Raw genomic sequence first — 23,586 nt, forward strand, 5'->3', positions numbered from 1 at the left:
CAAAAACATAAATAAATAAGCTATTGCAATAAAAAGTCCTGTATTGAATTAGACTGTCAATGAGGTATTCATGTGTGTAATAGGCTACTTGCCTATCGTTTTACAATGTCGCTGATGAATTGAGAATCTACGAAATGCTCCAAAATGCAACCAGTAGGCTCAATAATCTAAAGTTGTTGAATAATTCTAGTACAAAAATTATATATTGAAGTATGTTTCTCTGACCTGAAGCAAAATAGAAGCATAAACTGAACGGATACTGAACAACAGTGCATGTACAGAGATGTGGAGCTGTGAATACAATAACAGTAGCAATCCACAGTATAAAGGGAGTATGTGAAGGGCAGGAGCAGACTTTAGTTCTTCAAAAACATTAGAGGGGGGGAGAAAAAGCAGCTGCTCTTGGGCCCCAAAACCTCAGGGGGGCTGCAGTGTCCAGGTTCACCATGTGCCAATTAGTTCTTGCTAATCTAATGTATTAAGCATTAGCATTGTTAATACTGTTTGCAAATCTAATGCACACCATTCACTGGCATGATAAGGGCCCTAAATTGACACTGGCTTTGTTGCCTAAATTATGGGGCCTTCCTTGTTCGGGCAATGAAATAAAATGTAGAATAAACCTTTCACAATTTATTTTCATATTGAACTCACGTCAAGGTGACACATCATTATTCATTTTAACAAAAAGTTGTATTGTGTTGTAATGAATATAATGGTCTATAGGCCTAAGGGGTTAAATTGACCTTGTAGAGAATAGAAGACATTTACATATTACCTCTATTCAGCTTTCTTCAAGAAAGAGTGAAACAAAAGTGAAATTTGGATGGTGGGTAGTCACATTTGTTCTATTAGTGTACTTGTGCATGGAAACAAGTATTTCCATGCTCATTATATGGCAATCAAACCATTTAAAGTAAATCACTGTTTACTTGTTTATCATGATTATATTCTTCAAAGAGGCTGAAGAGATAAAAGGCTTATTGTTTTGCTCATGAGACACCGATCATTTATCTTTTTTTTTTGTCAGATCTAATGGGTGTTTTGGTATTTAGGCCTGTAAATGGTTACATGTGCCAAAAGACGAAAATGAAAAGTAATAGGTTTTTTTTACTGCACAAACTTATAATGAATATAATCAGAATCCTGTTCAAGCAGTCAAATGTGGTCAAAACAGGTTTGCTTGGCATTCTTCACTAGAACATTTCTGGTCAGTTCAGAAAATGTCTCCTTGAATAACAAGACAATCTGAAAAAATACACGTGAATCATTGATTTGTCGGGAGAAATAAGTAATCAAACAGCCACAGAAGAGAAATCTGCATGTTTAAAATCTCCACTTTTTTTTTTACCACTTAGGAGTCCGAAGTCTATAAACGTGTGCCAAAATGAATACCCTTTATAAGAATGATAATGGTGAACCATTTTGGTTGTTGAGGATGTAAAGACAATATTTTAAGCCTCTTCTGTAACTGTGGTGGAAACAAAACAAGGAAATGAATTCAAAAGTTAATATTAACACCAGGTTTGTTATTCAAGGACAGTCACATGCAGCTAAAGTGGTTCCTCATTCTGAAAAAGTCAAAAAGAAAGTTTCACCAGCTTTAAACATAGACACACCAACACTCATCTGTCCTTAAACAAAGTGGGAATGAAACTCTCCCTTGCATTGTTCTTTTCTTTGAGATAATTACAGCTTTTCACACATTCAGGAATCCAGCGTTGTGTGCAGCACAGTGTTATTATCACGCACTGAAGTGATGAACATGCTCCCTCAGCAGATTTTAGTGTGAACATCTTCTATTTTTTCACTGGTGATAAGCAAAAATTCTGGTTTCAATGTGATTCCCTCATTTAGAGACGCATTTCGCTCTGCAGTGACGTCTTCATAGCTTGTGTTAGTGTCCTCATCAGGGGGACGTGAACCCTCCAGGGAGCCTTCATCTCCTGCAAAATTTAACCCGCTCGCTCTTCCAGTGCTGCAGCCCAGCTTCACTGTGATTAAAGCATGACCCATGATATGTCACCACACTATACCCCCTGCCTCTATACCCTCTGGTGGTTTATTTATACCCTCAAAGACCTATAAATCCCCAGGTGAAAGTGCTGCCCTTTTCACCGATCAATCTCCCCTCCTGGGCCACTTAGCATTGGAACTGTAAAGTCAATGCAGTGAGGAGGCTCATGTGTTTATAAGATGATAAATCACATCTTATTTTCTCCCACAAAACTTTTAATGTGTTAATGATATCACCAATTTGGCTGATCTAGTTGCATTAAGGGTTATTTTGTACCACTGGCATAGCTCTGCATAAATGCTGCATAAATGCTCAATCCTCCCTCTGTGGCACTAAATAGTTTATGAGCATTTATGGCCCATGACCTTTCAAATTGTGGTTACTTTACTGAGATTTTAAGCTGCAAAAAATACTTGATAAGCAGCATTACATTATTTTCCTCCAGGCAGGCGAGGCTGCTCTGTGGCACCACCTCCTCTGTGACCAGTGGGTGCACGTCCACACAGACTGTCTGGGACATTTGGTTTTACAGTCTGTGAAAACAGCCTTTGTTAAACACAACATTCCTCACTAGTCACATTAGTGAGCCAGTCCTTGCACACCTCAAACACCCCCTACCCCCTTACTCTGTAGGCACTCTCATGGTCCCATCCCCTGCCAAGGTTTGACCAACAGGCAGGGAGCGGTCGCCTCAACACTGATGCTACACACTTTAGAGGGTCTTCCTCATATTGAGCCCCCTCTTAAATGACCCTCTGCAGTGCACGCTGACCTTCAGTAAGGCAGACGTGAACACAATTAAGACAGCGTGCCTGTTACAAAGCAAACACATCACTGAAAGAGTAGATATGGTTACAGTCCAGCATGCATTTTTAAAAAAAAAAAATTTAACGGGGCAGAAAAGTGCGTCAAACCGTGGTGTAAATGGAAACACAGGTTAAGAGCCAACTCCATGTAATGTACCAGTGTATGCTGAGTATTGAGGCTTCTCTAACAATCTGGTGTGCCTAGTTATGCAGCACTACTCCCAGTTGCAAAGAAAATGGTGAAGGTCATTGCTACTTCAATAAAAATGGTTTTACAGAGAGATAATGGCACAAATAAAATCCTTACACTGGACTAGAGCTGAGGTTCTGGAGGCAGGGTAGCCAGCTAAGCAATTAAAAGTGTTACTATGTATGAAGATCGCCATCTGCTGGAAGTTAAAGAACTTTTTTTTTTTAGCAAAAATGAAGAATTCCTTTACTAATGTACATCCATGTCAGTAAATATGGAAAGAAACGCATTTGAAACGTCAGCTGGAAATAGCTCATAACTGCTGAGTAAGACCTCCTTAATTAAGACTGCACAAATTAATCAGAGTCCTTCAAAATACATCATGAAGAGAAGTAAACTGGCACTGAGAAAATCATTTTAGTACACGTACTGTATACAAACTCTATCTCGCCCCTGCCTAATAAAGATTGCAGCTTGTTGCACACATCATGTCATTCATGTGACCGCACACACTTCAGAGTTGTTATAAAAACATGCACTGCTACCGACACTGTTCACCAATTTAAAATACATCGTCTTTTTTCCCACACTGATCAGAGGTATTCCGGTTAGTTTCCTCTTCTGTGACAGCGTCGAGAGAAGTGACACTGAAGATGAAGTGATGACGTGGAGTGAGTTGATAAACGGCCTAAAAGCTCTATAGGGGACAGCCTGGACATGGCTAATTTGCAGTGAAAGTCGAGTTGTTGAGTGAATTAGAGAGACACAAATAACATGTAAAGCAACACCAAATGGAAGACGTTCTCAGGCGAAGACGTGGGAGTAAGGGGGGGAAGGATTTAGGAGATTGAAATGGTGTCTTCATGATAGATAAATACACTCAGGCATCAGCGAGTTCGGTAAATTGTACAACCAACATTGCTCACACGTTTTCTGATATGATGACTGGATGATGGTCTTTGTCGTAAACAGAAGATCTCCCAACATGTCACCACACGTGTTGTGGGTGTTTTGTTAACATACGTGGCAGAAACACCTCGAATGTGAAACATGAACAGATAAGTTGTCAAGCATTTCTCTTTCTTATGAAACAGCATAATAACATAGTTTAACTGTTTCCACCACCAGGTCATTTAGATAAATCAATAAAAGAGCGAGTAACACAATGCTATGGTCACTTTAGTAAACATAATATCCAATTTCATTGCCAGAAATAAATGAAAGCAAAAATTATAGATTTCAAATCAAGACAGAAATGTTAACAATTTCTTGTCTTTATTATATCCTTTCTGAACTAAACAAAAATATGATGCAGCAAAAGTCACAAAATCATGTCAAATTAAAGAGAAAAACATGATCCTCTACACAATGGAATCAACTGATAATGAATACTGAAATAAATAGTTATTACAATGTCTCCTAAAATATGCAGACGTTGTCCCCAGTTTGGTGATTTAACTTTTCAGTATTGCAGTTTATGTGCAGATAACATGACACAAATAAAATGTGACATCCTCGAGCGGAACAACATCCAGACTTAAAAAAGAAAGATTTTTTTTTCATATAATGCAGGGTGTTTTTTTTTTCTTCCTTTTTTTCCCTCAGTCTTCTCTCAGATAAGCGTCAGGCACCTCTTCCTCTTCATTAGTATTCTGTAAGGAGGCAGCATACTGTGCCATCCTTTCAACCTCCATTACTTTAGTCTCAGCCAGCTTCTTATCTGCATCTGCTGACAGTTTGTGGGCCTCATCCACCTGCGTCTGGGCCACCTGAACGTTTGTCCTCAGGGTGATGGACGCGTGTTCGGCTCCTGAAGACACACACGTGCAAAAACAAACAGTTAAAGAAGGTTCAAAGGGTGACATAACACCACCTTGACGTTATACATTAGGTGTGGTCATTAAGAAGACCCTGCTGTCCGTCATCCCCATTTTGCTACACAAAGCCCTGTGGAGTGACAACAAATGACCCACACGCTATCCAAAGAGCTACACTGACAGCCGCTGAATTGGAACCAGCACAGAAAGCTAAACACGTAGCTTTGGGACGTAATTCAAAGGGAAACACTTGTATATCTCAGGACCATACTTTTGAGAAAACCTCACTTCCTGACTATTCAATCACACATCTCAGACACTTTTACACACCTGAGGTGTATGCCGCCTCTGCTGCAGTTTCACACAGCTTGACTGCAGTGATCCAGGTTAACTCGAAACGCTTACACTCATCTTGTCTGTCATTAAGCTGTCAGGAGAAAAGAGAGTTATAAAACCAAAGTGAGACTGAAAGGAGCATACAACATTTTTAAATGCCATGCTTGGCTTTTTCAGAAAGTTTTATCAAAAAAAGAGACAAAAACAAAACGTACCTCCGCCCGCTGACGAATGATCACCTGCCAGATTGTGTCCTCTTCTGCTGGAGTCAGTTTCCCCAAAGAGTCCAAGTATCGCCTTTGGAGAGCAATGAGTGTGTGCACAGCCTGTCCGCAAACACACAGCGCACATACACAATTTGCATTTTAGAATCCATTATCAACTGAAAAGTAGCTCTGAAAAATGATATGAACACTTTGTTTTACGAATGAAGCTAACTCTTTCCAGTACATTACAACATGTACTCTTCAATCTAATTTGTGCAACACTGATAGGATTAATGGCAACCAAAATTAGGAAGCTTCTTGATTTGGATATTTCTTGTTTTGTGTACTATAAAAAACAATGACAACTGAACACAGTTTCTACACTCCATATACTATGCCATGAGTGCACAATATGGGATATTTACTAATATATTTTCTACCTTCCTTATGTCAGGTAATTGCCTATTATGATGCTGATTTAAATCACAGAGATCATCAGGTCTCTCCTGTATGGAACCTACATTTAATTCAGCCCTCTCTGGTTGTGTTGGCCTACATCAGAAGCCAACATAAAATTCAATGGCTGTCATAATGCAAAGTTATTACCAATGATTTTTATCAGCATCCTTTGAGTGAACTTGCAAAAAAAAGTAAATCTTCTGAATCAGAGTCTTGAAATCTTTGGATGTGGGGATATGTTTTCCGCACGAACCTTGGAGTAGTCTGTGATGGCGTCTATGAGAGCGAGGGTGGCCTGAGAGAGAAAAGTGCTCGAGCTGTCAGTAACCAGCGACGCTGCTCGTTTGACCAGAGAGTCATGGGAGAGACTGTCAATCTGCAGCAGAGACACAAAGGGACAACAAGGGAACATACATAAATCACGTGCATTACATACTTCAGACCACTGCTGCATGTGTGAATGACTTTGAATGTTGACGCGCTGCAGCGATAAACGCTCAGGAGACTCACCTGTCGGAAAGGTATCGCACAGAATCCACAGCCGGCGGAGAAAGAGGCCACGCTGGTCAACACGACACTTTTCCATTTGCCAGGTTTTCTGCTGCTGAGCAGGACACGAGAGGAACTCCTGAAATGAGCAAATAACAAGATTAAACTTGATTTAAAAGCTCAATGTGTGGTTAACTCCAGGATGTTAAAGTTCATACATATGTAGGCCCTCTGACGTATCGATTATCTTATCTTGTTATTTAGGAAAATAGGAAGCCAGCTTTTTTAATATGTTACAGGATTCAGAGAAGCACTCCCTTGTACTGATAAAATACATTATTTGATGCATGAAAAACAAGTTTTACATACTGAAGACTTCAGGTTGTTGATGCGAGCATTGTCATGGTGAAAAAAAAAACACACCCATGTTTCCCAAAACAAAGTCAACAGCTACATTTTTTTGTTTAAGACTTTACATAACCCGTACTGCTTGTATGTGATAGTTGTCCACTCAGGTCCTTTTAATTCTAACAAATGTCCTACCTGAAGAGACGGAAGTAGCTTGTTACCGCCCGTAGCGCGGCCATCTTGGTCCGCCACAATAAACAGCACCTCGTCACCGACCAAAGGTTCCTCTGCTGAGAAGACGTCACAGACTGACAACTGGCGACCTCTGGTGGTGAAGCAGGAACATGATTTTGGACTCGACTGTTTACTTTGAGATAATAAAAAACAAGCCTTTATTTACATCTGGATGGAAAATAAAGAGCACTCAGAAAACAAAGAATAAAAATGAAAACATAAACAATCAGAACAATAAACAATAAGATTCAAACTACTTGGAAATTGATGCTCTATTATCTCAAGCAAAGTGACAGAGTTAAAGAACAGTCTCATTGTTCTCCTTTGGCTTTCTTTGTGGGTGTTGTTCAAATCATAAAGACTTAAAGAAACACTATGCACTGGCAAAAGTACAAGAAGTGCTTGTCAAAGACGTACCAAGATGTTTTGCATTGATATCGGTAATATTTGTTTTTCAATTGATGTGCAACAGAAACAGCAGTATCCCAATATTAGACCTGAAAAGGTTTGGCTTGATTTAATCACAGTGAATGACACCAGGTTGACTTAGTTGTCAATAATGTGTATGGAGTGTGACAAAAAATATGTTAGTTGAACTTAAAGCTGAGGTCTTGCTGTGTAAGGTGACATATGGATATCATTTTACTAGACCATTTAACATATGTAGAAGCTATGATTTTAAATTTGTGTTGCCATAGTAGCCCCATTAACTTAGAGAGGGATACAAACAAGTGTGTATACGCGAATAAAATAAAGACATGGTTAGAAAATCTGCAATCAAAAACTAATAGAATGAGCAGGAATGTGCACAAGGACTGCTGAGGGGCTCAAAATGTAAACCAGTGTTCAGCTGTGACTAATTAAAGAGAAATAATTGCATTTTCAAATGACATTTTATTGTAACTACATCAAAAGTCTTTAAGATGAGATAAAAATAAGGTGAGTTTAAAAGAGATGGAGCGCAGTTTTAAAGGTACAGAGAGAAGACAAAGGATCATTACTGATGGATACAACATTGATTAACAATGCACCCACAGCTGGAAACAGACTTCATGAAGGCATTTTCACAACATAAATCCATACATGGAAATATCAGGGACATAATGGATCATTCATTCAGCCCAGAGGCTGTGGATTTTCTGGATTCACTTTGAGTTTGATTAAATGTTTAACAATGCAATCAGAACAACAATTTAGTACAATATTTACTGAAGCAATTAGTATTTCAACTGTTATTCTCCATGATATGCAGTAAATCAGAAATATACACCATACAGACATTCTTAAGGATTACATAATAAATAACTTTTTCTTGAAAAAGCCACAGAAAAGATAGTACTTCATTGCACAGAAGAACTTTTCATCCCTGAGTCCATAAATCAGAGGACTCAGGCATCTTGAAGCAAGATAAAAAATGATGTAGTTAGCGTACCTGACATGAACGAATAACATGAAATCTTTCTGAAGTATAGCCGATTCTATTAATGGGCACCACAGCTGGATGAGACAAAGCAGCAGCTGGAAAGCATGAAGAATGACAGTTTTGAGCCCTTTCCATGTTGACTTCCTATCCTCTCCTGATGCAGCTCTGGCTGCTTTCATTATTCTAACATAGGACAAAACAATGATGATGCACATACAAAAAAAGTAAAGCTGCTTTAAAGCAACGCGTAAATTATCCTGCCATCGATACACAATAAAAAAATTCCCGTTGCAGATAATGGATTGATTGAATAACTTTGGTGGTGTAGAAGCACAATAGATGGAGAGATCAACAATGCAGGGGATGGAGCTGAGGCAGTGAATGAGGAGAATGCAGTGCAGCGAGCAGCGTGTTGAGCACAGATCGCCATGACGCAGGGGCACACAAATGGCCACATAGCGCTCCAGGGTCATTGCTGTCAGAGTAAAAGGTGTGACAGAAGTGTATACAGATGACAAAGTGAACATGATAGTACACAACCATAAATGCATGGTGACATTAAAATAGTGACAGATAAGCAGGATATTTGTTACAATCAAGACCAAACAATCAGACAGCAGTGTAACAGCAAACAAGATGTAGCGCATAGTTGTGTAGAAGAACTCCTTCATGAAAAAAGTTGTGATCAGCGTTAAGTTGATGCAAAGGAAAATTGATACTAACACCTGAACTAAAATAACCCTAAAATTAATCTTTTTCATGATGGATACAGCACCTATAAGTGAACTATTGTTATCCATGATCGGTAATAAGGTCAAATAGGTTCAATAAGTAACTGGTTAGAATTGACATTTACCCACATAAAAACAACAACACATAAACAGTGATCAAACAGGTTAAAAAGCATCAGACATTCAGATTACAAACCATTGCTACAAAAAAAGTGACATTTGTGGCTCAGTGTTTCATGGGTGAAAGAAAGACAGGACTGTGTCTGAAGGCTTAAATGGGCACACACAGAGCTCTAGAGAATCACCACATGAAAGTTGCATCAGCGGCAACTCTGCTATTTCCCATACCACACATTTTGGTCCTGGAACTTTTTGTTGTAGTAAAGAAAATAAGTTTCCCGAAGAAGAACATTCAGAAAAACACTTGCGCCGTACATGAAGGGGCAAAAAAAAAAAAGAGCCTTTAAGGACAAAATCTTACAAAAGGACTTATCAATCCAAATGTGATTACATCATTATTAAGAGGCCTTTCGTAGAGCCCAGTCTTTTCTTGACAATTTGTCAGTTGTTTTATGCTGTCAACCACAAAACAATCCCACCGAAATACTGTCACAAAGAGCAGGACATTGTCCATGTGAACAAATTGTTAACGATTACTGTAAGTAAATATACAAAAACAATTAGTTTCACACTTGCCCACATACACATCAAAAAGCCTTCTAAGAAAGGGGGCTGACAGGTCAAAGATCTTTTGATATCCGGTACCAGACTTTTCAGGATTGTGGGGCTTGTAGGTGGTTAAGTTATGAAATGACTTGCTCATGACCACAGAGGTTCTGCTGCACAGATGACAGGCCTAACACGGCAGACTCAAACCTGTCCAATCGATCATGTTTCTCTGTTATAACAAACCCTCAATGAACCAACCAATTGTTCCTGATTGGAGAGGCATCTGCTGTTTTTAGACACACTCGGGTGCAGTGTACTTTTTAAAATTAATTTCTAATCCCAGCCTTCCATCTGCTTACATGGAACAAAAACCTAATTTTGCGAACGTGTGATAGAGTTTAATCAGTATCTTCTGCTATTTTTAAAGTGAGTTGGAAATGTTGCCATTATTGAGATACAACTTAGTACATCTGGGCCTGTCCTTGTGTTGTAAATGTACTTCAGGGTCTGAATTCCCCTGTTGGACTTCATTTGAGGCCTGATGTGACTTTCTTATATTGCAAAGAGGAGACGGAGATTAAATGATATACACTTTGAAAAACCACAAATATATGAATGTCCATCATGCTTGTATTGTTTCTGATGCTTAAAAGTTGTTATGAATGTGCAGTGGCTTTAGGCCTGGAACATCAAGCTGTTTTTTTTTCCATTTGCAACCTTGTCGAGAACCATATTTTTTTCCTTTTTGCAGTAAGTAACAACACCACAAACTTTGCCTAGAAGCCAAGGTTCAGAGATATACTGATGCATTAACTGTCTCGTTACTATCACTCACAGTAACCATGTCCCTGGTTATGAACAAGTTGAAGCCTTAAAATGAAAATTAAGTCTTAATCCTTGTACAGTTGCCTTAATCGGTTAAATAAACTATTTGGTTGGTTGTTTTGTGGCAGGCTGTTTATATTGAATGATGCTGTTAAGTTGGTCATTTTTACATAGGGGTCTATGGATATCTGCTATATGTGCCAGACACTAGTGGCAAGTTGAAGAACTGCATTTTTGTTAAAGACCTAACATACCTCTTAAAGCTTGTATGTGATATTTGTCCTCTCAAACACTTTTTATTGTTGCAAATATCTTACCTGAGAAGTGGTAAACAACTTAAAACTAGCAACCTCTGGTGGTAAACACAGGAACACGATCATGGGCTCGACTGTGTTTATGGTTGGATTAAAAAAAAAGGCCTGAATTTACACCTGGATGGGCAATAAAGAGATCTCAGAAAAAAGAATAACAATGAAAACATGAACAATCTGATATAACAAACTGAAACTACAAGGAAATGAATAATGGTGTAATATTTCAAGCAAAGTCACAGAGTTAAAAGTCTCATTGTTCTCCTTTTTCTCTGTGTGAATGTGGTGATCAAATCATAAAGACTTCATGAATATTATAAAAAATGTAAAGGCTTCATTTAAAAAAATGTACAGACTTCATGTCAGTTGTTCAATCAGAGCTCTGGTAGCCTGAGAAGCTTTTCCACACAGGGCTCCGCACTGGAAAAGGTGCAAGAAGTGCTTGTCAAAGACGTGCAAAAAATGTTTTCATAGGTATCGGTAATCTTTGTTTTTCAATTGATGTGCAACAGAAACAGCAGAATCCCAATATGAGACCTGAAGAGGTTTGGCTTGATTGAATCATAGTGATTGACACCAGGAGGACTCAGTTGACTATAATGCGTACGAGTGTGACAAAAAACAAGTTAGTTAATAATATAAGGTGTCAACACTTTTTCATTCTTATCCAACCTATGTCTAGAACATGGAGTATTTACCAGCCAGATATGGATCAGAAGCTGATACCATTACTCTCAGAAAATGTCAAATGTTGTTTGTCACTGTATGGACAAGCTGAGATCATTTTACTGGACCTTTTAACATACGTAGAGCCTAAGCTTTACATTTTCTGCAGCTATTGTAACCCCATTAACTTAGAGAGGGATGCAAACAAGTGTGTAAACACAAATCAAATAAAGACATCTGCTGGCAAACACTGATAGAATAAGCATGATTGTGCACAAGAATTGCTGAGGTGCTCAAAATGTAAACCAGTGTTCAACTGTGACTAAATAAAGAGAAAAAAAACGCATTTCATAAAACAACTCTTTAAGATGAGAAAAGAAGAAGGGACACATATAAGACAAAGGATCATTACTGATGGATACAACATTGATTAACAATGCACCCACAGCTGGAAACAGACTTCATGAAGGCATTTTCACAACATAAATCTTTACATGGAAATATCAGGGACATAATGGATCATTCATTCAGCCCAGAGGCTGTGGATTTTCTGGATTCACTTTGAGTTTGATTAAATGTTTAACAATTCAATCAGAGCAACAATTTAGTATAATATTTACTGAAGCAATTAGTATTTCAACTGTTATTCTCCATGATATGCAATAAATCAGAAATAGACACCATACAGACATTCTTAAGGATTACATAATAAATAACTTTTTCTTGAAAAAGCCACAGAAAAGATAGTACTTCATTGCACAGAAGAACTTTTCATCCCTGAGTCCATAAATCAGAGGACTCAGGCATCTTGAAGCAAGATAAAAAATGATGTAGTTAGCGTACCTGACATGAACGAATAACATGAAATCTTTCTGAAGTATAGCCGATTCTATTAATGGGCACCACAGCTGGATGAGACAAAGCAGCAGCTGGAAAGCATGAAGAATGACAGTTTTGAGCCCTTTCCATGTTGACTTCCTATCCTCTCCTGATGCAGCTCTGGCTGCTTTCATTATTCTAACATAGGACAAAACAATGATGATGCACATACAAAAAAAGTAAAGCTGCTTTAAAGCAACGCGTAAATTATCCTGCCATCGATACACAATAAAAAAATTCCTGTTGCAGATTATGGATCGATTGAATAACTTTGGTGGTGTAGAAGCATAATAGATGGAGAGATCAACAATGCAGGGGATGGAGCTGAGGCAGTGAATGAGGAGAATGCAGTGCAGCGAGCAGCGTGTTGAGCACAGATCGCCATGACGCAGGGGCACACAAATGGCCACATAGCGCTCCAGGGTCATTGCTGTCAGAGTAAAAGGTGTGACAGAAGTGTATACAGTTGACAAAGTGAACATGATAGTACACAACCATAAATGCATGGTGACATTAAAATAGTGACAGATAAGCAGGATATTTGTTACAATCAAGTACAAACAATCAGACAGCAGTGTAACAGCAAACAAGATGTAGCGCATAGTTGTGTAGAAGAACTCCTTCATGAAAAAAGTTGTGATCAGCGTTAAGTTGATGCAAAGGAAAATTGATACTAACACCTGAACTAATATAACTCTAAAATCAATCTTTTTCATGATGGATACAGCACCAATAAGTGAACTATTGTTATCCATGATCGGTAATAAGGTCAAATAGGTTAAATAAGTAACTGGATAGAATTAACATTTACCCACATAAAAACAACAACACATAAACAGTGATCAAACAGGTTAAAAAGCATCAGACAGTCAGATTACAAACCATTGCTGCAAAAAAAGTGACATCCGTGGCTCAGTGTTTCAAGGGTGAAAGAAAGACAGGACTGTGTCTGAAGGCTTAAATGGGCACACACAGAGCTCTAGAGAATCACCACATGAAAGTTGCATCAGCGGCAACTCTGCTATTTCCCATACCACACATTTTGGTCCTGGAACTTTTTGTTGTAGTAAAGAAAATAAGTTTCCCGAAGAAGAACATTCAGAAAAACACTTGCGCCGTACATGAAGGGGCAAAAAAAAAAAAAAGAGCCTTTAAGGACAAAATCTTACAAAAGGACTTATCAATCCAAATGTGATTACATCATTATTAAGAGGCCTTTTGTAGAGCCCAGTCTTTTCTTGACAATTTGTCAGTTGTTTTACGCTGTCAACCACAAAACAATCCCACCGAAATACTGTCACAAAGAGCAGGACATTGTCCATGTGAACAAATTGTTAACGATTACTGTAAGTAAATATACAAAAACAATTAGTTTCACACTTGAGATTGAGATACAACTTCATACATCTGGGCCTGTCCTTGTGTTGTAAATGTACTTCAGGGTCTGAATTCCCCTGTTGGACTTCATTTGAGGCCTGATGTAACTTTCTTATATTGCAAAGAGGAGACGGAGATTAAATGATATACACTTTGAAAAACCACAAATATATGAATGTCCATCATGCTTGTATTGTTTCTGATGTTTAAAAGTTGTTATGAATGTGCAGTGGCTTTAGGCCTGGAAAATCAAGCTGTTTTTTTTTCTATTTGCAACTTTGTCGAGAACCATTTTTTTCCTTTTTGCAGTAAGTAACAACACCACAAACTTTGCCTAGAAGCCAAGGTTCAGAGATGTACTGATGCATTAACTGTCTCGTTACTATCACTCACAGTAACCATGTCCCTAGTTATGAACAAGTTGAAGCCTTAAAATGAAAATGAAGTCTTAATCCTTGTACAGTTGCCTTATTTGGTTAAATAAACTATTTGGGTGGTTGTTTTGCGGCAGGCTGTTTATATTGAACCTTGAATTTCCTTCGGGATCAATAAAGTGTCTATCTATCTATCTATCTATCTATATTGAATGATGTTGTTAAGTTGGTCATTTTTACATAGGGGTCTATGGATATCTGCTATATGTGCCAAACACTAGTGGCAAGTTGAAGAAATGCATTTTTGTTAAAGACCTAACATACCTCTTAAAGCTTGAATGTGATATTTGTCCTCTCAAACACTTTTCATTGTTGCAAATATCTTACCTGAGAAGTGGTCATCAACTTAAAACTAACAACCTCTGGTGGTAAACACAGGAACATGATCATGGGCTCGACTGTGTTTACGGTTGGATTAAAAAAAAGGCCTGAATTTACACCTGGATGGGCAATAAAGAGCACTCAGAAAAAAAGATTACCAATGAAAACATAAACAATCTGATATGATTAACTGAAACTACAAGGAAATGAATAATGGTGTATTATCTCAAGCAAAGTCATAGAGTCAAAAGTCTCATTGTTCTCCTTTGTTTCTGTGTGTATGTGATCAAATCATAAAGACTTCATGAATATTATAAAAATGTAAAGGCTTCATTTAAAAAAATGTACAGACTTCATGTCAGTTGTTCAATCAGAGCTCTGGTAGCCTGAGAAGCTTTTCCACACAGGGCTCTGCACTGGAAAAGGTGCAAGAAGTGTTTGTCAAAGACGTGCAAAAAATGTTTTCATAGGTATCGGTAATCTTTGTTTTTCAATTGATGTGCAACAGAAACAGCAAAATCCCAATATGAGACCTGAAGAGGTTTGGCTTGATTGAATCATAGTGATTGACACCAGGAGGACTAAGTTGACTATAATGCGTACGAGTGTGACAAAAAACAAGTTAGTTAATAATATAAGGTGTCAACACTTTTTCATTCTTATCCAACCTATGTCTAGAACATGGAGTATTTACCAGCCAGATATGGATCAGAAGCTGATACCATTACTCTCAGAAAATGTCAAATGTTGTTTGTCACTGTATGGACAAGCTGAGATCATTTTACTGAACCTTTTAACATACGTAGAGCCTAAGCTTTACATTTTCTGCAGCTATTGTAACCCCATTAACTTAGAGAGGGATGCAAACAAGTGTGTATACACAAATAAAATAAAGACATCTGCTGGCAAACACTGATAGAATAAGCATGATTGTGCACAAGAATTGCTGAGGTGCTCAAAATGTAAACCAGTGTTCAACTGTGACTAAATAAAGAGAAAAAAAACGCATTTTAAACATTTTATTGTAACTACATCCAAATAACAACTCTTTAAGATGAGAAAAGAAGAAGGTACACATATAAGACAATGGATCATTACTGATGGATACAACATTAATTACCAATGCACCCACAGCTGGAAACAGACTTCATGAAGGCATTTTCACAACATAAATCCATACATGGAAATATCAGGGACATAATGGATCGTTCATTCAGCCCAGAGGATGTGGATTTTCTGGATTCACTTTGAGTTTGATTAAATGTTTAACAATGCAATCAGAACAACAATTTAGTATAATATTTACTGAAGCAATTAGTATTTCAACTGTTATTCTCCATGATATGCCATAAATCAGAAATAGACACCATACAGACATTCTTAAGGATTACATAATAAATAACTTTTTCTTGAAAAAGCCACAGAAAAGATAGTACTTCATTGCACAGAAGAACTTTTCATCCCTGAGTCCATAAATCAGAGGACTCAGGCATCTTGAAGCAAGATAAAAAATGATGTAGTTAGCGTACCTGACATGAACGAATAACATGAAATCTTTCTGAAGTATAGCCGATTCTATTAATGGGCACCACAGCTGGATGAGACAAAGCAGCAGCTGGAAAGCATGAAGAATGACAGTTTTGAGCCCTTTCCATGTTGACTTCCTATCCTCTCCTGATGCAGCTCTGGCTGCTTTCATTATTCTAACATAGGACAAAACAATGATGATGCACATTAAAAAAAAGTAAAGCTGCTTTATGGCATCACGTAAATTATCCTGCCATTGATACAAAATAAAAAAATTCATGTTGCAGATAATGGATTGTTTGAATAACTTGAGTGGTGTAGAAGCACAATAGATGGAGAGAATAACAATGCAGGGGATGGAGCTGAGGCAGTGAATGAGGAGAATGCAGTGCAGCGAGCAGCGTGTTGAGCACAGATCGCTATGACGCAGGGGCATGCAAATGGCCACATAGCGCTCCAGGGTCATTGCTGTCAGAGTAAAAGGTGTGACCAAAGTGTACACATATGAAAAAATGACCATGATGATACACAGCCATAAATGCATGGTGACATTAAAATAGTGACAGATAAGCAGGACATTTGTTACAATCAAGACCAAACAATCAGACAGCAGTGTAACAGCAAACAAGATGTAGCGCATAGTTGTGTAGAAGAACTCCTTCATGAAAAAAGTTGTGATCAGCGTTAAGTTGATGCAAAGGAAAACTGATACTAACACCTGAACTAAAATGACCCTAAAATTAATCTTTTTCATGATGGATACAGCACCAATAAGTGAACTATTGTTATCCATGATCGGTAATAAGGTCAAATAGGTTCAATAAGTAACTGGATAGAATTGACATTTACCCACATAAAAACAACAACACATAAACAGTGATCAAACAGGTTAAAAAGCATCAGACATTCAGATTACAAACCATTGCTACAAAAAAAGTGAAATCCGTGGCTCAGTGTTTCATGGGTGAAAGAAAGACAGGACTGTGTCTGAAGGCTTAAATGGGCACACACAGAGCTCTAGAGAATGACCACATGAAAGTTGCATCAGCAGCAAGTGTACTATTTCCCATACCACACATTTTGGTCCTGGAACTTTTTGTTGTAGTAAAGAAAATAAGTATCCCAAAGAAGAACATTCAGAAAAACACTTGCACCGTACATGAAGGGGCAAAAAAAAAGAGCCTTTAAGGACTAAATCTTACAAAAGGACTTATCAATCCAAATGTGATTACATCATTATTAAGAGGCCTTTTATAGAGCCCAGTCTTTTCTTGACAATTTGTCAGTTGTTTTACTCTGTCAACCACAAAACAATCCCACCAACATACTGTCACAAAGAGCAGGACATTGTCCATGTGAACAAGTTGTTAACGATTACTGTAAGTAAATATACAAAAACAATTAGTTTCACACTTGAGATTGAGATACAACTTCATACATCTGGGCCTGTCCTTGTGTTGTAAATGTACTTCAGGGTCTGAATTCTCCTGTTGGACTTCATTTGAGGCCTGATGTGACTTTCTTATATTGCAAAGAGGAGACGGAGATGAAATGAAATACACTTTGAAAAACCACAAATATATGAATGTCCATCATGCTTGTATTGTTTCTGATGTTTAAAAGTTGTTATGAAGGTGCAGTGGCTTTAGGCCTGGAACATCAAGCTGTTTTTTTTCTATTTCAGTGGCTGTTGTTGACATATGCAACCTTGTCGAGAACCAATTTTTTTCCTTTTTGCAGTAAGTAACAACACCACAAACTTTGCCTAGAAGCCAAGGTTCAGAGATGTACTGATGCATTAACTGTCTCGTTACTATCACTCACAGTAACCATGTCCCTAGTTATGAACAAGTTGAAGCCTTAAAATGAAAATGAAGTCTTAATCCTTGTACAGTTGCCTTACTTGGTTAAATAAACTATTTGGTTGGTTGTTTTGTGGCAGGCTGTTTATATTGAATCATGCTGTTAAGTTGGTCATTTTTCATAGGGGTCTATGGATATCTGCTATTTGTGCCAGACACTAGTGGCAAGTTGAAGAACTGCATTTTTGTTAAAGACCTAACATACCTCTTAAAGCTTGAATGTGATATTTGTCCACTCAAACACTTTTTATTGTTGCAAATATCTTACCTGAGAAGTGGTAAACAACTTAAAACTGGCAACCTCTGGTGGTAAACACAGGAACACGATCATGGGCTCGACTGTGTTTATGGTTGGATTAAAAAAAAAAAAAAAGCCGGAATTTACACCTGGATGGGCAATAAAGAGCACTCAGAAAAAAAGAATAACAATGAAAACATGAACAATCTGATATAATAAACTGAAACTACAAGGAAATGAATAATGGTGTATTATTTCAAGCAAAGTCACAGAGTTAAAAGTCTAATTGTTCTCCTTTTTCTCTGTGTGAATGTGGTGATCAAATCATAAAGACTTCATGAATATTATAAAAATGTAAAGGCTTCATTTAAAAAAATGTACAGACTTCATGTCAGTTGTTCAATCAGAGCTCTGGTAGCCTGAGAAGCTTTTCCACACAGGGCTCCGCACTGGAAAAGGTGCAAGAAGTGCTTGTCAAAGACGTGCCAAAAATGTTTTCATAGGTATCGGTAATCTTTGTTTCTCAATTGATGTGCAACAGAAACAGCAGAATCCCAATATGAGACCTGAAAAGGTTTGGCTTGATTGAATCATAGTGATTGACACCAGGAAGACTCAGTTGACCATAATGCGTATGAGTGTGACAAAAAACAAGTTAGTTAATAATATAAGGTATCAACACTTTTTCATTCTTATCCAACCTATGTCTAGAACATGGAGTATTTACCAGCCAGATATGCATCAGAAACTGATACCATTACTCTCAGAAAATGTCAGATGTTGTTTGTCACTGTATGGACAAGCTGAGATCATTTTACTGGACCTTTTAACATACGTAGAGCCGTAGCTTTACATTTTCTGCAGCCATTGTAACCCCATTAACTTAGAGAGGGATGCAAACAAGTGTGTATACACGAATAAAATAAAGACATGGGTACAACATCTGCTGGCAAACACTGATAGAATAAGCATGATTGTGCACAAGAATTGCTGAGGTGCTCAAAATGTAAACCAGTGTTAAACTGTGACTAAATAAAGAGAAAACACCGCATTTCATATAACAACTCTTTAAGATGAGAAAAGAAGAAGGTACACATATAAGACAAAGGATCATTACTGATGGATACAACATTGATTAACAATGCACCCACAGCTGGAAACAGACTTCATGAAGGCATTTTCACAACATAAATCCATACATGGAAATATCAGGGACATAATGGATCGTTCATTCAGCCCAGAGGCTGTGGATTTTCTGGATTCACTTTGAGTTTGATTAAATGTTTAACAATTCAATCAGAACAATAATTTAGTATAATATTTACTGAAGCAATTAGTATTTCAACTGTTATTCTCCATGATATGCAATAAATCAGAAATAGACACCATACAGACATTCTTAAGGATTACATAATAAATAACTTTTTCTTGAAAAAGCCACAGAGAACATAGTACTTCATTGCACAGAAGAACTTTTCATCCCTGAGTCCATAAATCAGAGGACTCAGGCATCTTGAAGCAAGATAAAAAATGATGTAGTTAGCGTACCTGACTTGAATGAATAACATGAAATCTTTCTGAAGTATAGCCGATTCTATTAATGGGCACCACAGCTGGATGAGACAAAGCAGCAGCTGGAAAGCATGAAGAATGACAGTTTTGAGCCCTTTCCATGTTGACTTCCTATCCTCTCCTGATGCAGCTCTGGCTGCTTTCATTATTCTAACATAGGAGAAAACAATGATGATGCACATTAAAAAAAAGTAAAGCTGCTTTATGGCATCACGTAAATTATCCTGCCATCGATACAAAATAAAAAAATTCATGTTGCAGATTATGGATTGTTTGAATAACTTGAGTGGTGTAGAAGCATAATAGATGGAGAGAATAACAATGCAGGGGATGGAGCTGAGGCAGTGAATGAGGAGAATGCAGTGCAGCGAGCAGCGTGTTGAGCACAGATCGCTATGACGCAGGGGCACACAAATGGCCACATAGCGCTCCAGGGTCATTGCTGTCAGAGTAAAAGGTGTGACAGAAGTGTATACAGATGACAAAATGAACATGATAGTACACAACCATAAATGCATGGTGACATTAAAATAGTGACAGATAAGCAGGACATTTGTTACAATCAAGATCAAACAATCAGACAGCAGTGTAACAGCAAACAAGATGTAGCGCATAGTTGTGTAGAAGAACTCCTTCATGAAAAAAGTTGTGATCAGTGTTAAGTTGATGCAAAGGAAAACTGATACTAACACCTGAACTAAAATGACCCTAAAATTAATCTTTTTCATGATGGATACAGCACCTATAAGTGAACTATTGTTATCCATGATCGGTAATAAGGTCAAATAGGTTCAATAAGTAACTGGTTAGAATTGACATTTACCCACATAAAAACAACAACACATAAACAGTGATCAAACAGGTTAAAAAGCATCAGACATTCAGATTACAAACCATTGCTGCAAAAAAAGTGACATCCGTGGCTCAGTGTTTCATGGGTGAAAGAAAGACAGGACTGTGTCTGAAGGCTTAAATGGACACAAACAGAGCTCTAGAGAATGACCACATGAAAGTTGCATCAGCAGCAAGTGTACTATTTCCCATACCACACATTTTGGTCCTGGAAGTTTTTGTTGTAGTAAAGAAAATAAGTATCCCAAAGAAGAACATTCAGAAAAACACTTGCACCGTACATGAAGGGGCAAAAAAAAAAAAGAGCCTTTAAGGACTAAATCTTACGAAAGGACTTATCAATCCAAATGTGATTACATCATTATTAAGAGGCCTTTTATAGAGCCCAGTCTTTTCTTGGCAATTTGTCAGTTGTTTTAATCTGTCAACCACAAAACAATCCCACCAACATACTGTCACAAAGAGCAGGACATTGTCCATGTGAACAAGTTGTTAACGATTACTGTAAGTAAATATACAAAAACAATTAGTTCACACTTGAGATTGAGATACAACTTCATACATCTGGGCCTGTCCTTGTGTTATAAATGTACTTCAGGGTCTGAATTCTCCTGTTGGACTTCATTTGAGGCCTGATGTGACTTTCTTATATTGCAAAGAGGAGACGGAGATGAAATGAAATACACTTTGAAAAACCACAAATATATGAATGTCCATCATGCTTGTATTGTTTCTGATGCTTAAAAGTTGTTATGAAGGTGCAGTGGCTTTAGGCCTGGAACATCAAGCTGTTTTTTTTCTATTTCAGTGGCTGTTGTTCACATATGCAACCTTGTCGAGAGCCAATTTATTCCTTTTTTAAAAAGGCAACAACACCACAAACTTTGCCTAGAAGCCTATGTTCAGAGATGTACTGATGTATTAACTGTTTCGTTACTATCACTCACAGTAACCATGTCCCTAGTTATGAACAAGTTGAAGCCTTATATTCAAAATGAAGTCTTAATCCTTGTACAGTTGCTATAAGTACTTAAATAAAAATGTTGTTTGGTTGTTTTGTAGCAGGCTGTTTATATTAAATCATGCTGTTAAGTTGGTTAATTTTGATATAGGCGTCTATGGATAGGTGCTATTGGTGCCAGTCACGAGTGGTGAATTGAGGAACTACATTTTAGAGCATTTTTGTGTTCTCCTAATTTTTTGACCCTTATCCTTTGTCGTAAATTGTTAGTGTTCATTTACAGATGGTACACTTAGCAATTGAGCATAAGTATGCATATACGCACTGTCATTAGTCCAAAACTATAAATGTTTTCGGGTAAAGCCTAATAAAGCTCTGGCATAGATATACATTAAAAGCACCAGCACACTGTTTCAGAAGTGCTTGTTGTAAAGGCCAATAATTTGACTCCTTTTAGTTTTCGTCTATGGTGGAGTTTTGGGGCTATTATTTTGAAGGCTTCCTTTAATCGGAAGTGCGGTACAACGGTGGTTTTTGGCAACGAAGAAGAGTAAAAAGACGTTGATAGAAAGTAAGGAGTTAAAGAGTACAGAAACATTGAAGAAAACAACGTTTTGGCATCAGTCAATGGGGAACAAGGTTGGTACAATTACATAAAAAATATTTCAGTTATGTAAATGTTTATTGCAAATGTATGAAATTCTATAAAGTTAAGGAAGGAAATTAATGAGCTGCTCAGTTAAAACACGTTTGTAATTATTGTTTGTTTTTTGCTCAGCTCTTACGTTGATGAATGACACCAACGGACATTAAAGGCATTTATCACCAGTTCTGGCCTTCTTTATATTGACTGGATGCTACACTTGTAATGTATTGCTTTACACCACGTTGAGATATTTTTCCAAGGAACTGAAAACTCTGACCTCCATAGCACTGTTGTTAACCCCCTCATCTTAACAATGGTGGGCCTCATGCCCCTTATGTATCCATGAAGTTAAAGTCTTTGCACCACCATTATCTGACAGTTTGACGTTCAAAATTATGTTTCCAAAGTTTGTTGTAAGAGATTGCTCCATGCTTTCATTTACTAGCAGCAATTACAACAGGAATCACGAGGGAATATGAACATGCTGGTGGCCTCCTGGAATCATGGCTTGTTTTTTTCCCTATGTGAAATAAGAATCAAAACAGTACAGTGATACTAATGAGCTTATCATTACAATTCTCTTATGACATGAACTCCTGTGAAACTCATTAAAGGTGATGGTTAATGGCTTCATTAATTATTTAAGCTCTTCACCGGCAAGTTTGATGAAAGAGGAAAGACAGTTGGAAACCACTGATCTGTCCTGTGCTTTATATACTTAAACAGGAGTGTTATCAAAACTATCACCGTTATTAAGTTCTTTATTTACATTGTAAATGTGAATATGAAGTTGTATTCATTAAGTGACCATTGCGTTATCTGCAACCGACACAAAGACAATACATCAACAAGAGTAAGATTCTTCATGCATATGTTAACCTGGAGCTCTCTTATCAGGCTCAGACTTTGCAACATCCCAGGTTGGTGAGGATACCTATAACTTTTTGAAGGGGTTCAAACAAAGTAAACATGTAATTAGAAGTTCATGAATAAATGTTTTAAAAAACCCAAAAGTGTAGTTCCTTGGGTAGAGTGGAGGCTGGGCCTGTTACTTAGAACATTCCTTATAGGCATACTTCATACATCACAGAACCACAGTTCTGGTCTCCAGGAGGACGCATTTGGCCCTTAAATAGTAGAAGAACCTGTCTAACATTTAAATTTGTATTTGCAATGTGTCTGTATGGCAGTTAAGTGCTTGAAAAAAAAAAGCTGGCACTGGGGCAGAAGGCTGCTTGAGCTTCCACACATATGTAAGTTGGAATGGGGGATTGAGACCAGGCTTGAGAGTCAAGTACAGCACAAAATCTTAACACCCCACATTTGATGAAAATCTGTTTTGCCATTATTTGTCTTCCATTGATACGTATCCATCTCCTACTGTATGGGT

The 23,586-nt window shown here is 37.7% G+C and overlaps 5 protein-coding genes across 5 annotated transcripts; all 5 read right to left on the reverse strand.

The window, feature by feature from the left end:
* Positions 1–4,269: 4,269 nt before the first annotated feature.
* On the reverse strand, positions 4,270–14,630 carry LOC306830981 (diablo IAP-binding mitochondrial protein-like). The gene is made up of 7 exons (XM_079354783.1): positions 14,545–14,630; positions 6,864–7,035; positions 6,342–6,459; positions 6,085–6,207; positions 5,382–5,492; positions 5,161–5,257; positions 4,270–4,823 (listed from the first exon to the last, which is right to left on the reverse strand). Exons 2-7 carry the CDS (start codon positions 6,905–6,907, stop codon positions 4,615–4,617), a joined length of 702 nt encoding a protein of 233 aa, XP_079210909.1. The 5' UTR covers positions 6,908–7,035; positions 14,545–14,630; the 3' UTR covers positions 4,270–4,614.
* LOC306829957 (odorant receptor 131-2-like) lies at positions 8,158–9,125 on the reverse strand (the record flags this gene model as incomplete). Its single annotated transcript, XM_079353176.1, has 1 exon — positions 8,158–9,125. One exon carries the CDS (start codon positions 9,123–9,125, stop codon positions 8,193–8,195), a length of 933 nt encoding a protein of 310 aa, XP_079209302.1. The 3' UTR covers positions 8,158–8,192.
* LOC306829958 (odorant receptor 131-2-like) lies at positions 12,229–13,161 on the reverse strand (the record flags this gene model as incomplete). The annotated part of the gene is made up of 1 exon (XM_079353177.1): positions 12,229–13,161. The coding sequence occupies one exon, from the start codon at positions 13,159–13,161 to the stop codon at positions 12,229–12,231; it is 933 nt and encodes a 310-aa protein (XP_079209303.1).
* Positions 14,631–15,925: 1,295 nt separating the features above from the next.
* On the reverse strand, positions 15,926–18,412 carry LOC306829959 (odorant receptor 131-2-like; the record flags this gene model as incomplete). The annotated part of the gene is made up of 2 exons (XM_079353178.1): positions 18,196–18,412; positions 15,926–16,533 (listed from the first exon to the last, which is right to left on the reverse strand). Exon 2 carries the CDS (start codon positions 16,529–16,531, stop codon positions 15,926–15,928), a length of 606 nt encoding a protein of 201 aa, XP_079209304.1. The 5' UTR covers positions 16,532–16,533; positions 18,196–18,412.
* A 1,123-nt stretch (positions 18,413–19,535) lies between these two features.
* On the reverse strand, positions 19,536–20,504 carry LOC306829960 (odorant receptor 131-2-like; the record flags this gene model as incomplete). Its single annotated transcript, XM_079353179.1, has 1 exon — positions 19,536–20,504. The coding sequence occupies one exon, from the start codon at positions 20,502–20,504 to the stop codon at positions 19,572–19,574; it is 933 nt and encodes a 310-aa protein (XP_079209305.1). The 3' UTR covers positions 19,536–19,571.
* Between the last annotated feature and the right edge of the window lie 3,082 nt (positions 20,505–23,586).

This window comes from Symphodus melops (genome assembly GCF_947650265.1).
Source record: "Symphodus melops genome assembly, chromosome: 10".
In the NCBI taxonomy this organism is placed as follows: Eukaryota; Metazoa; Chordata; class Actinopteri; order Labriformes; family Labridae; genus Symphodus; species Symphodus melops.

Coding starts and splice junctions, on each gene's coding strand:
- LOC306830981 (XM_079354783.1), bottom strand. CDS start 6,907: ATGGCCGCGCTACGGGCGGTAACAAGCTACTTCCGTCTCTTCAG. Junction 5,258..5,381: donor TCATTCGTCAGCGGGCGGAG/GTACGTTTTGTT, acceptor TTCTCCTGACAG/CTTAATGACAGACAAGATGA. Junction 4,824..5,160: donor AGAGGCGGCATACACCTCAG/GTGTGTAAAAGT, acceptor GTGTGTCTTCAG/GAGCCGAACACGCGTCCATC.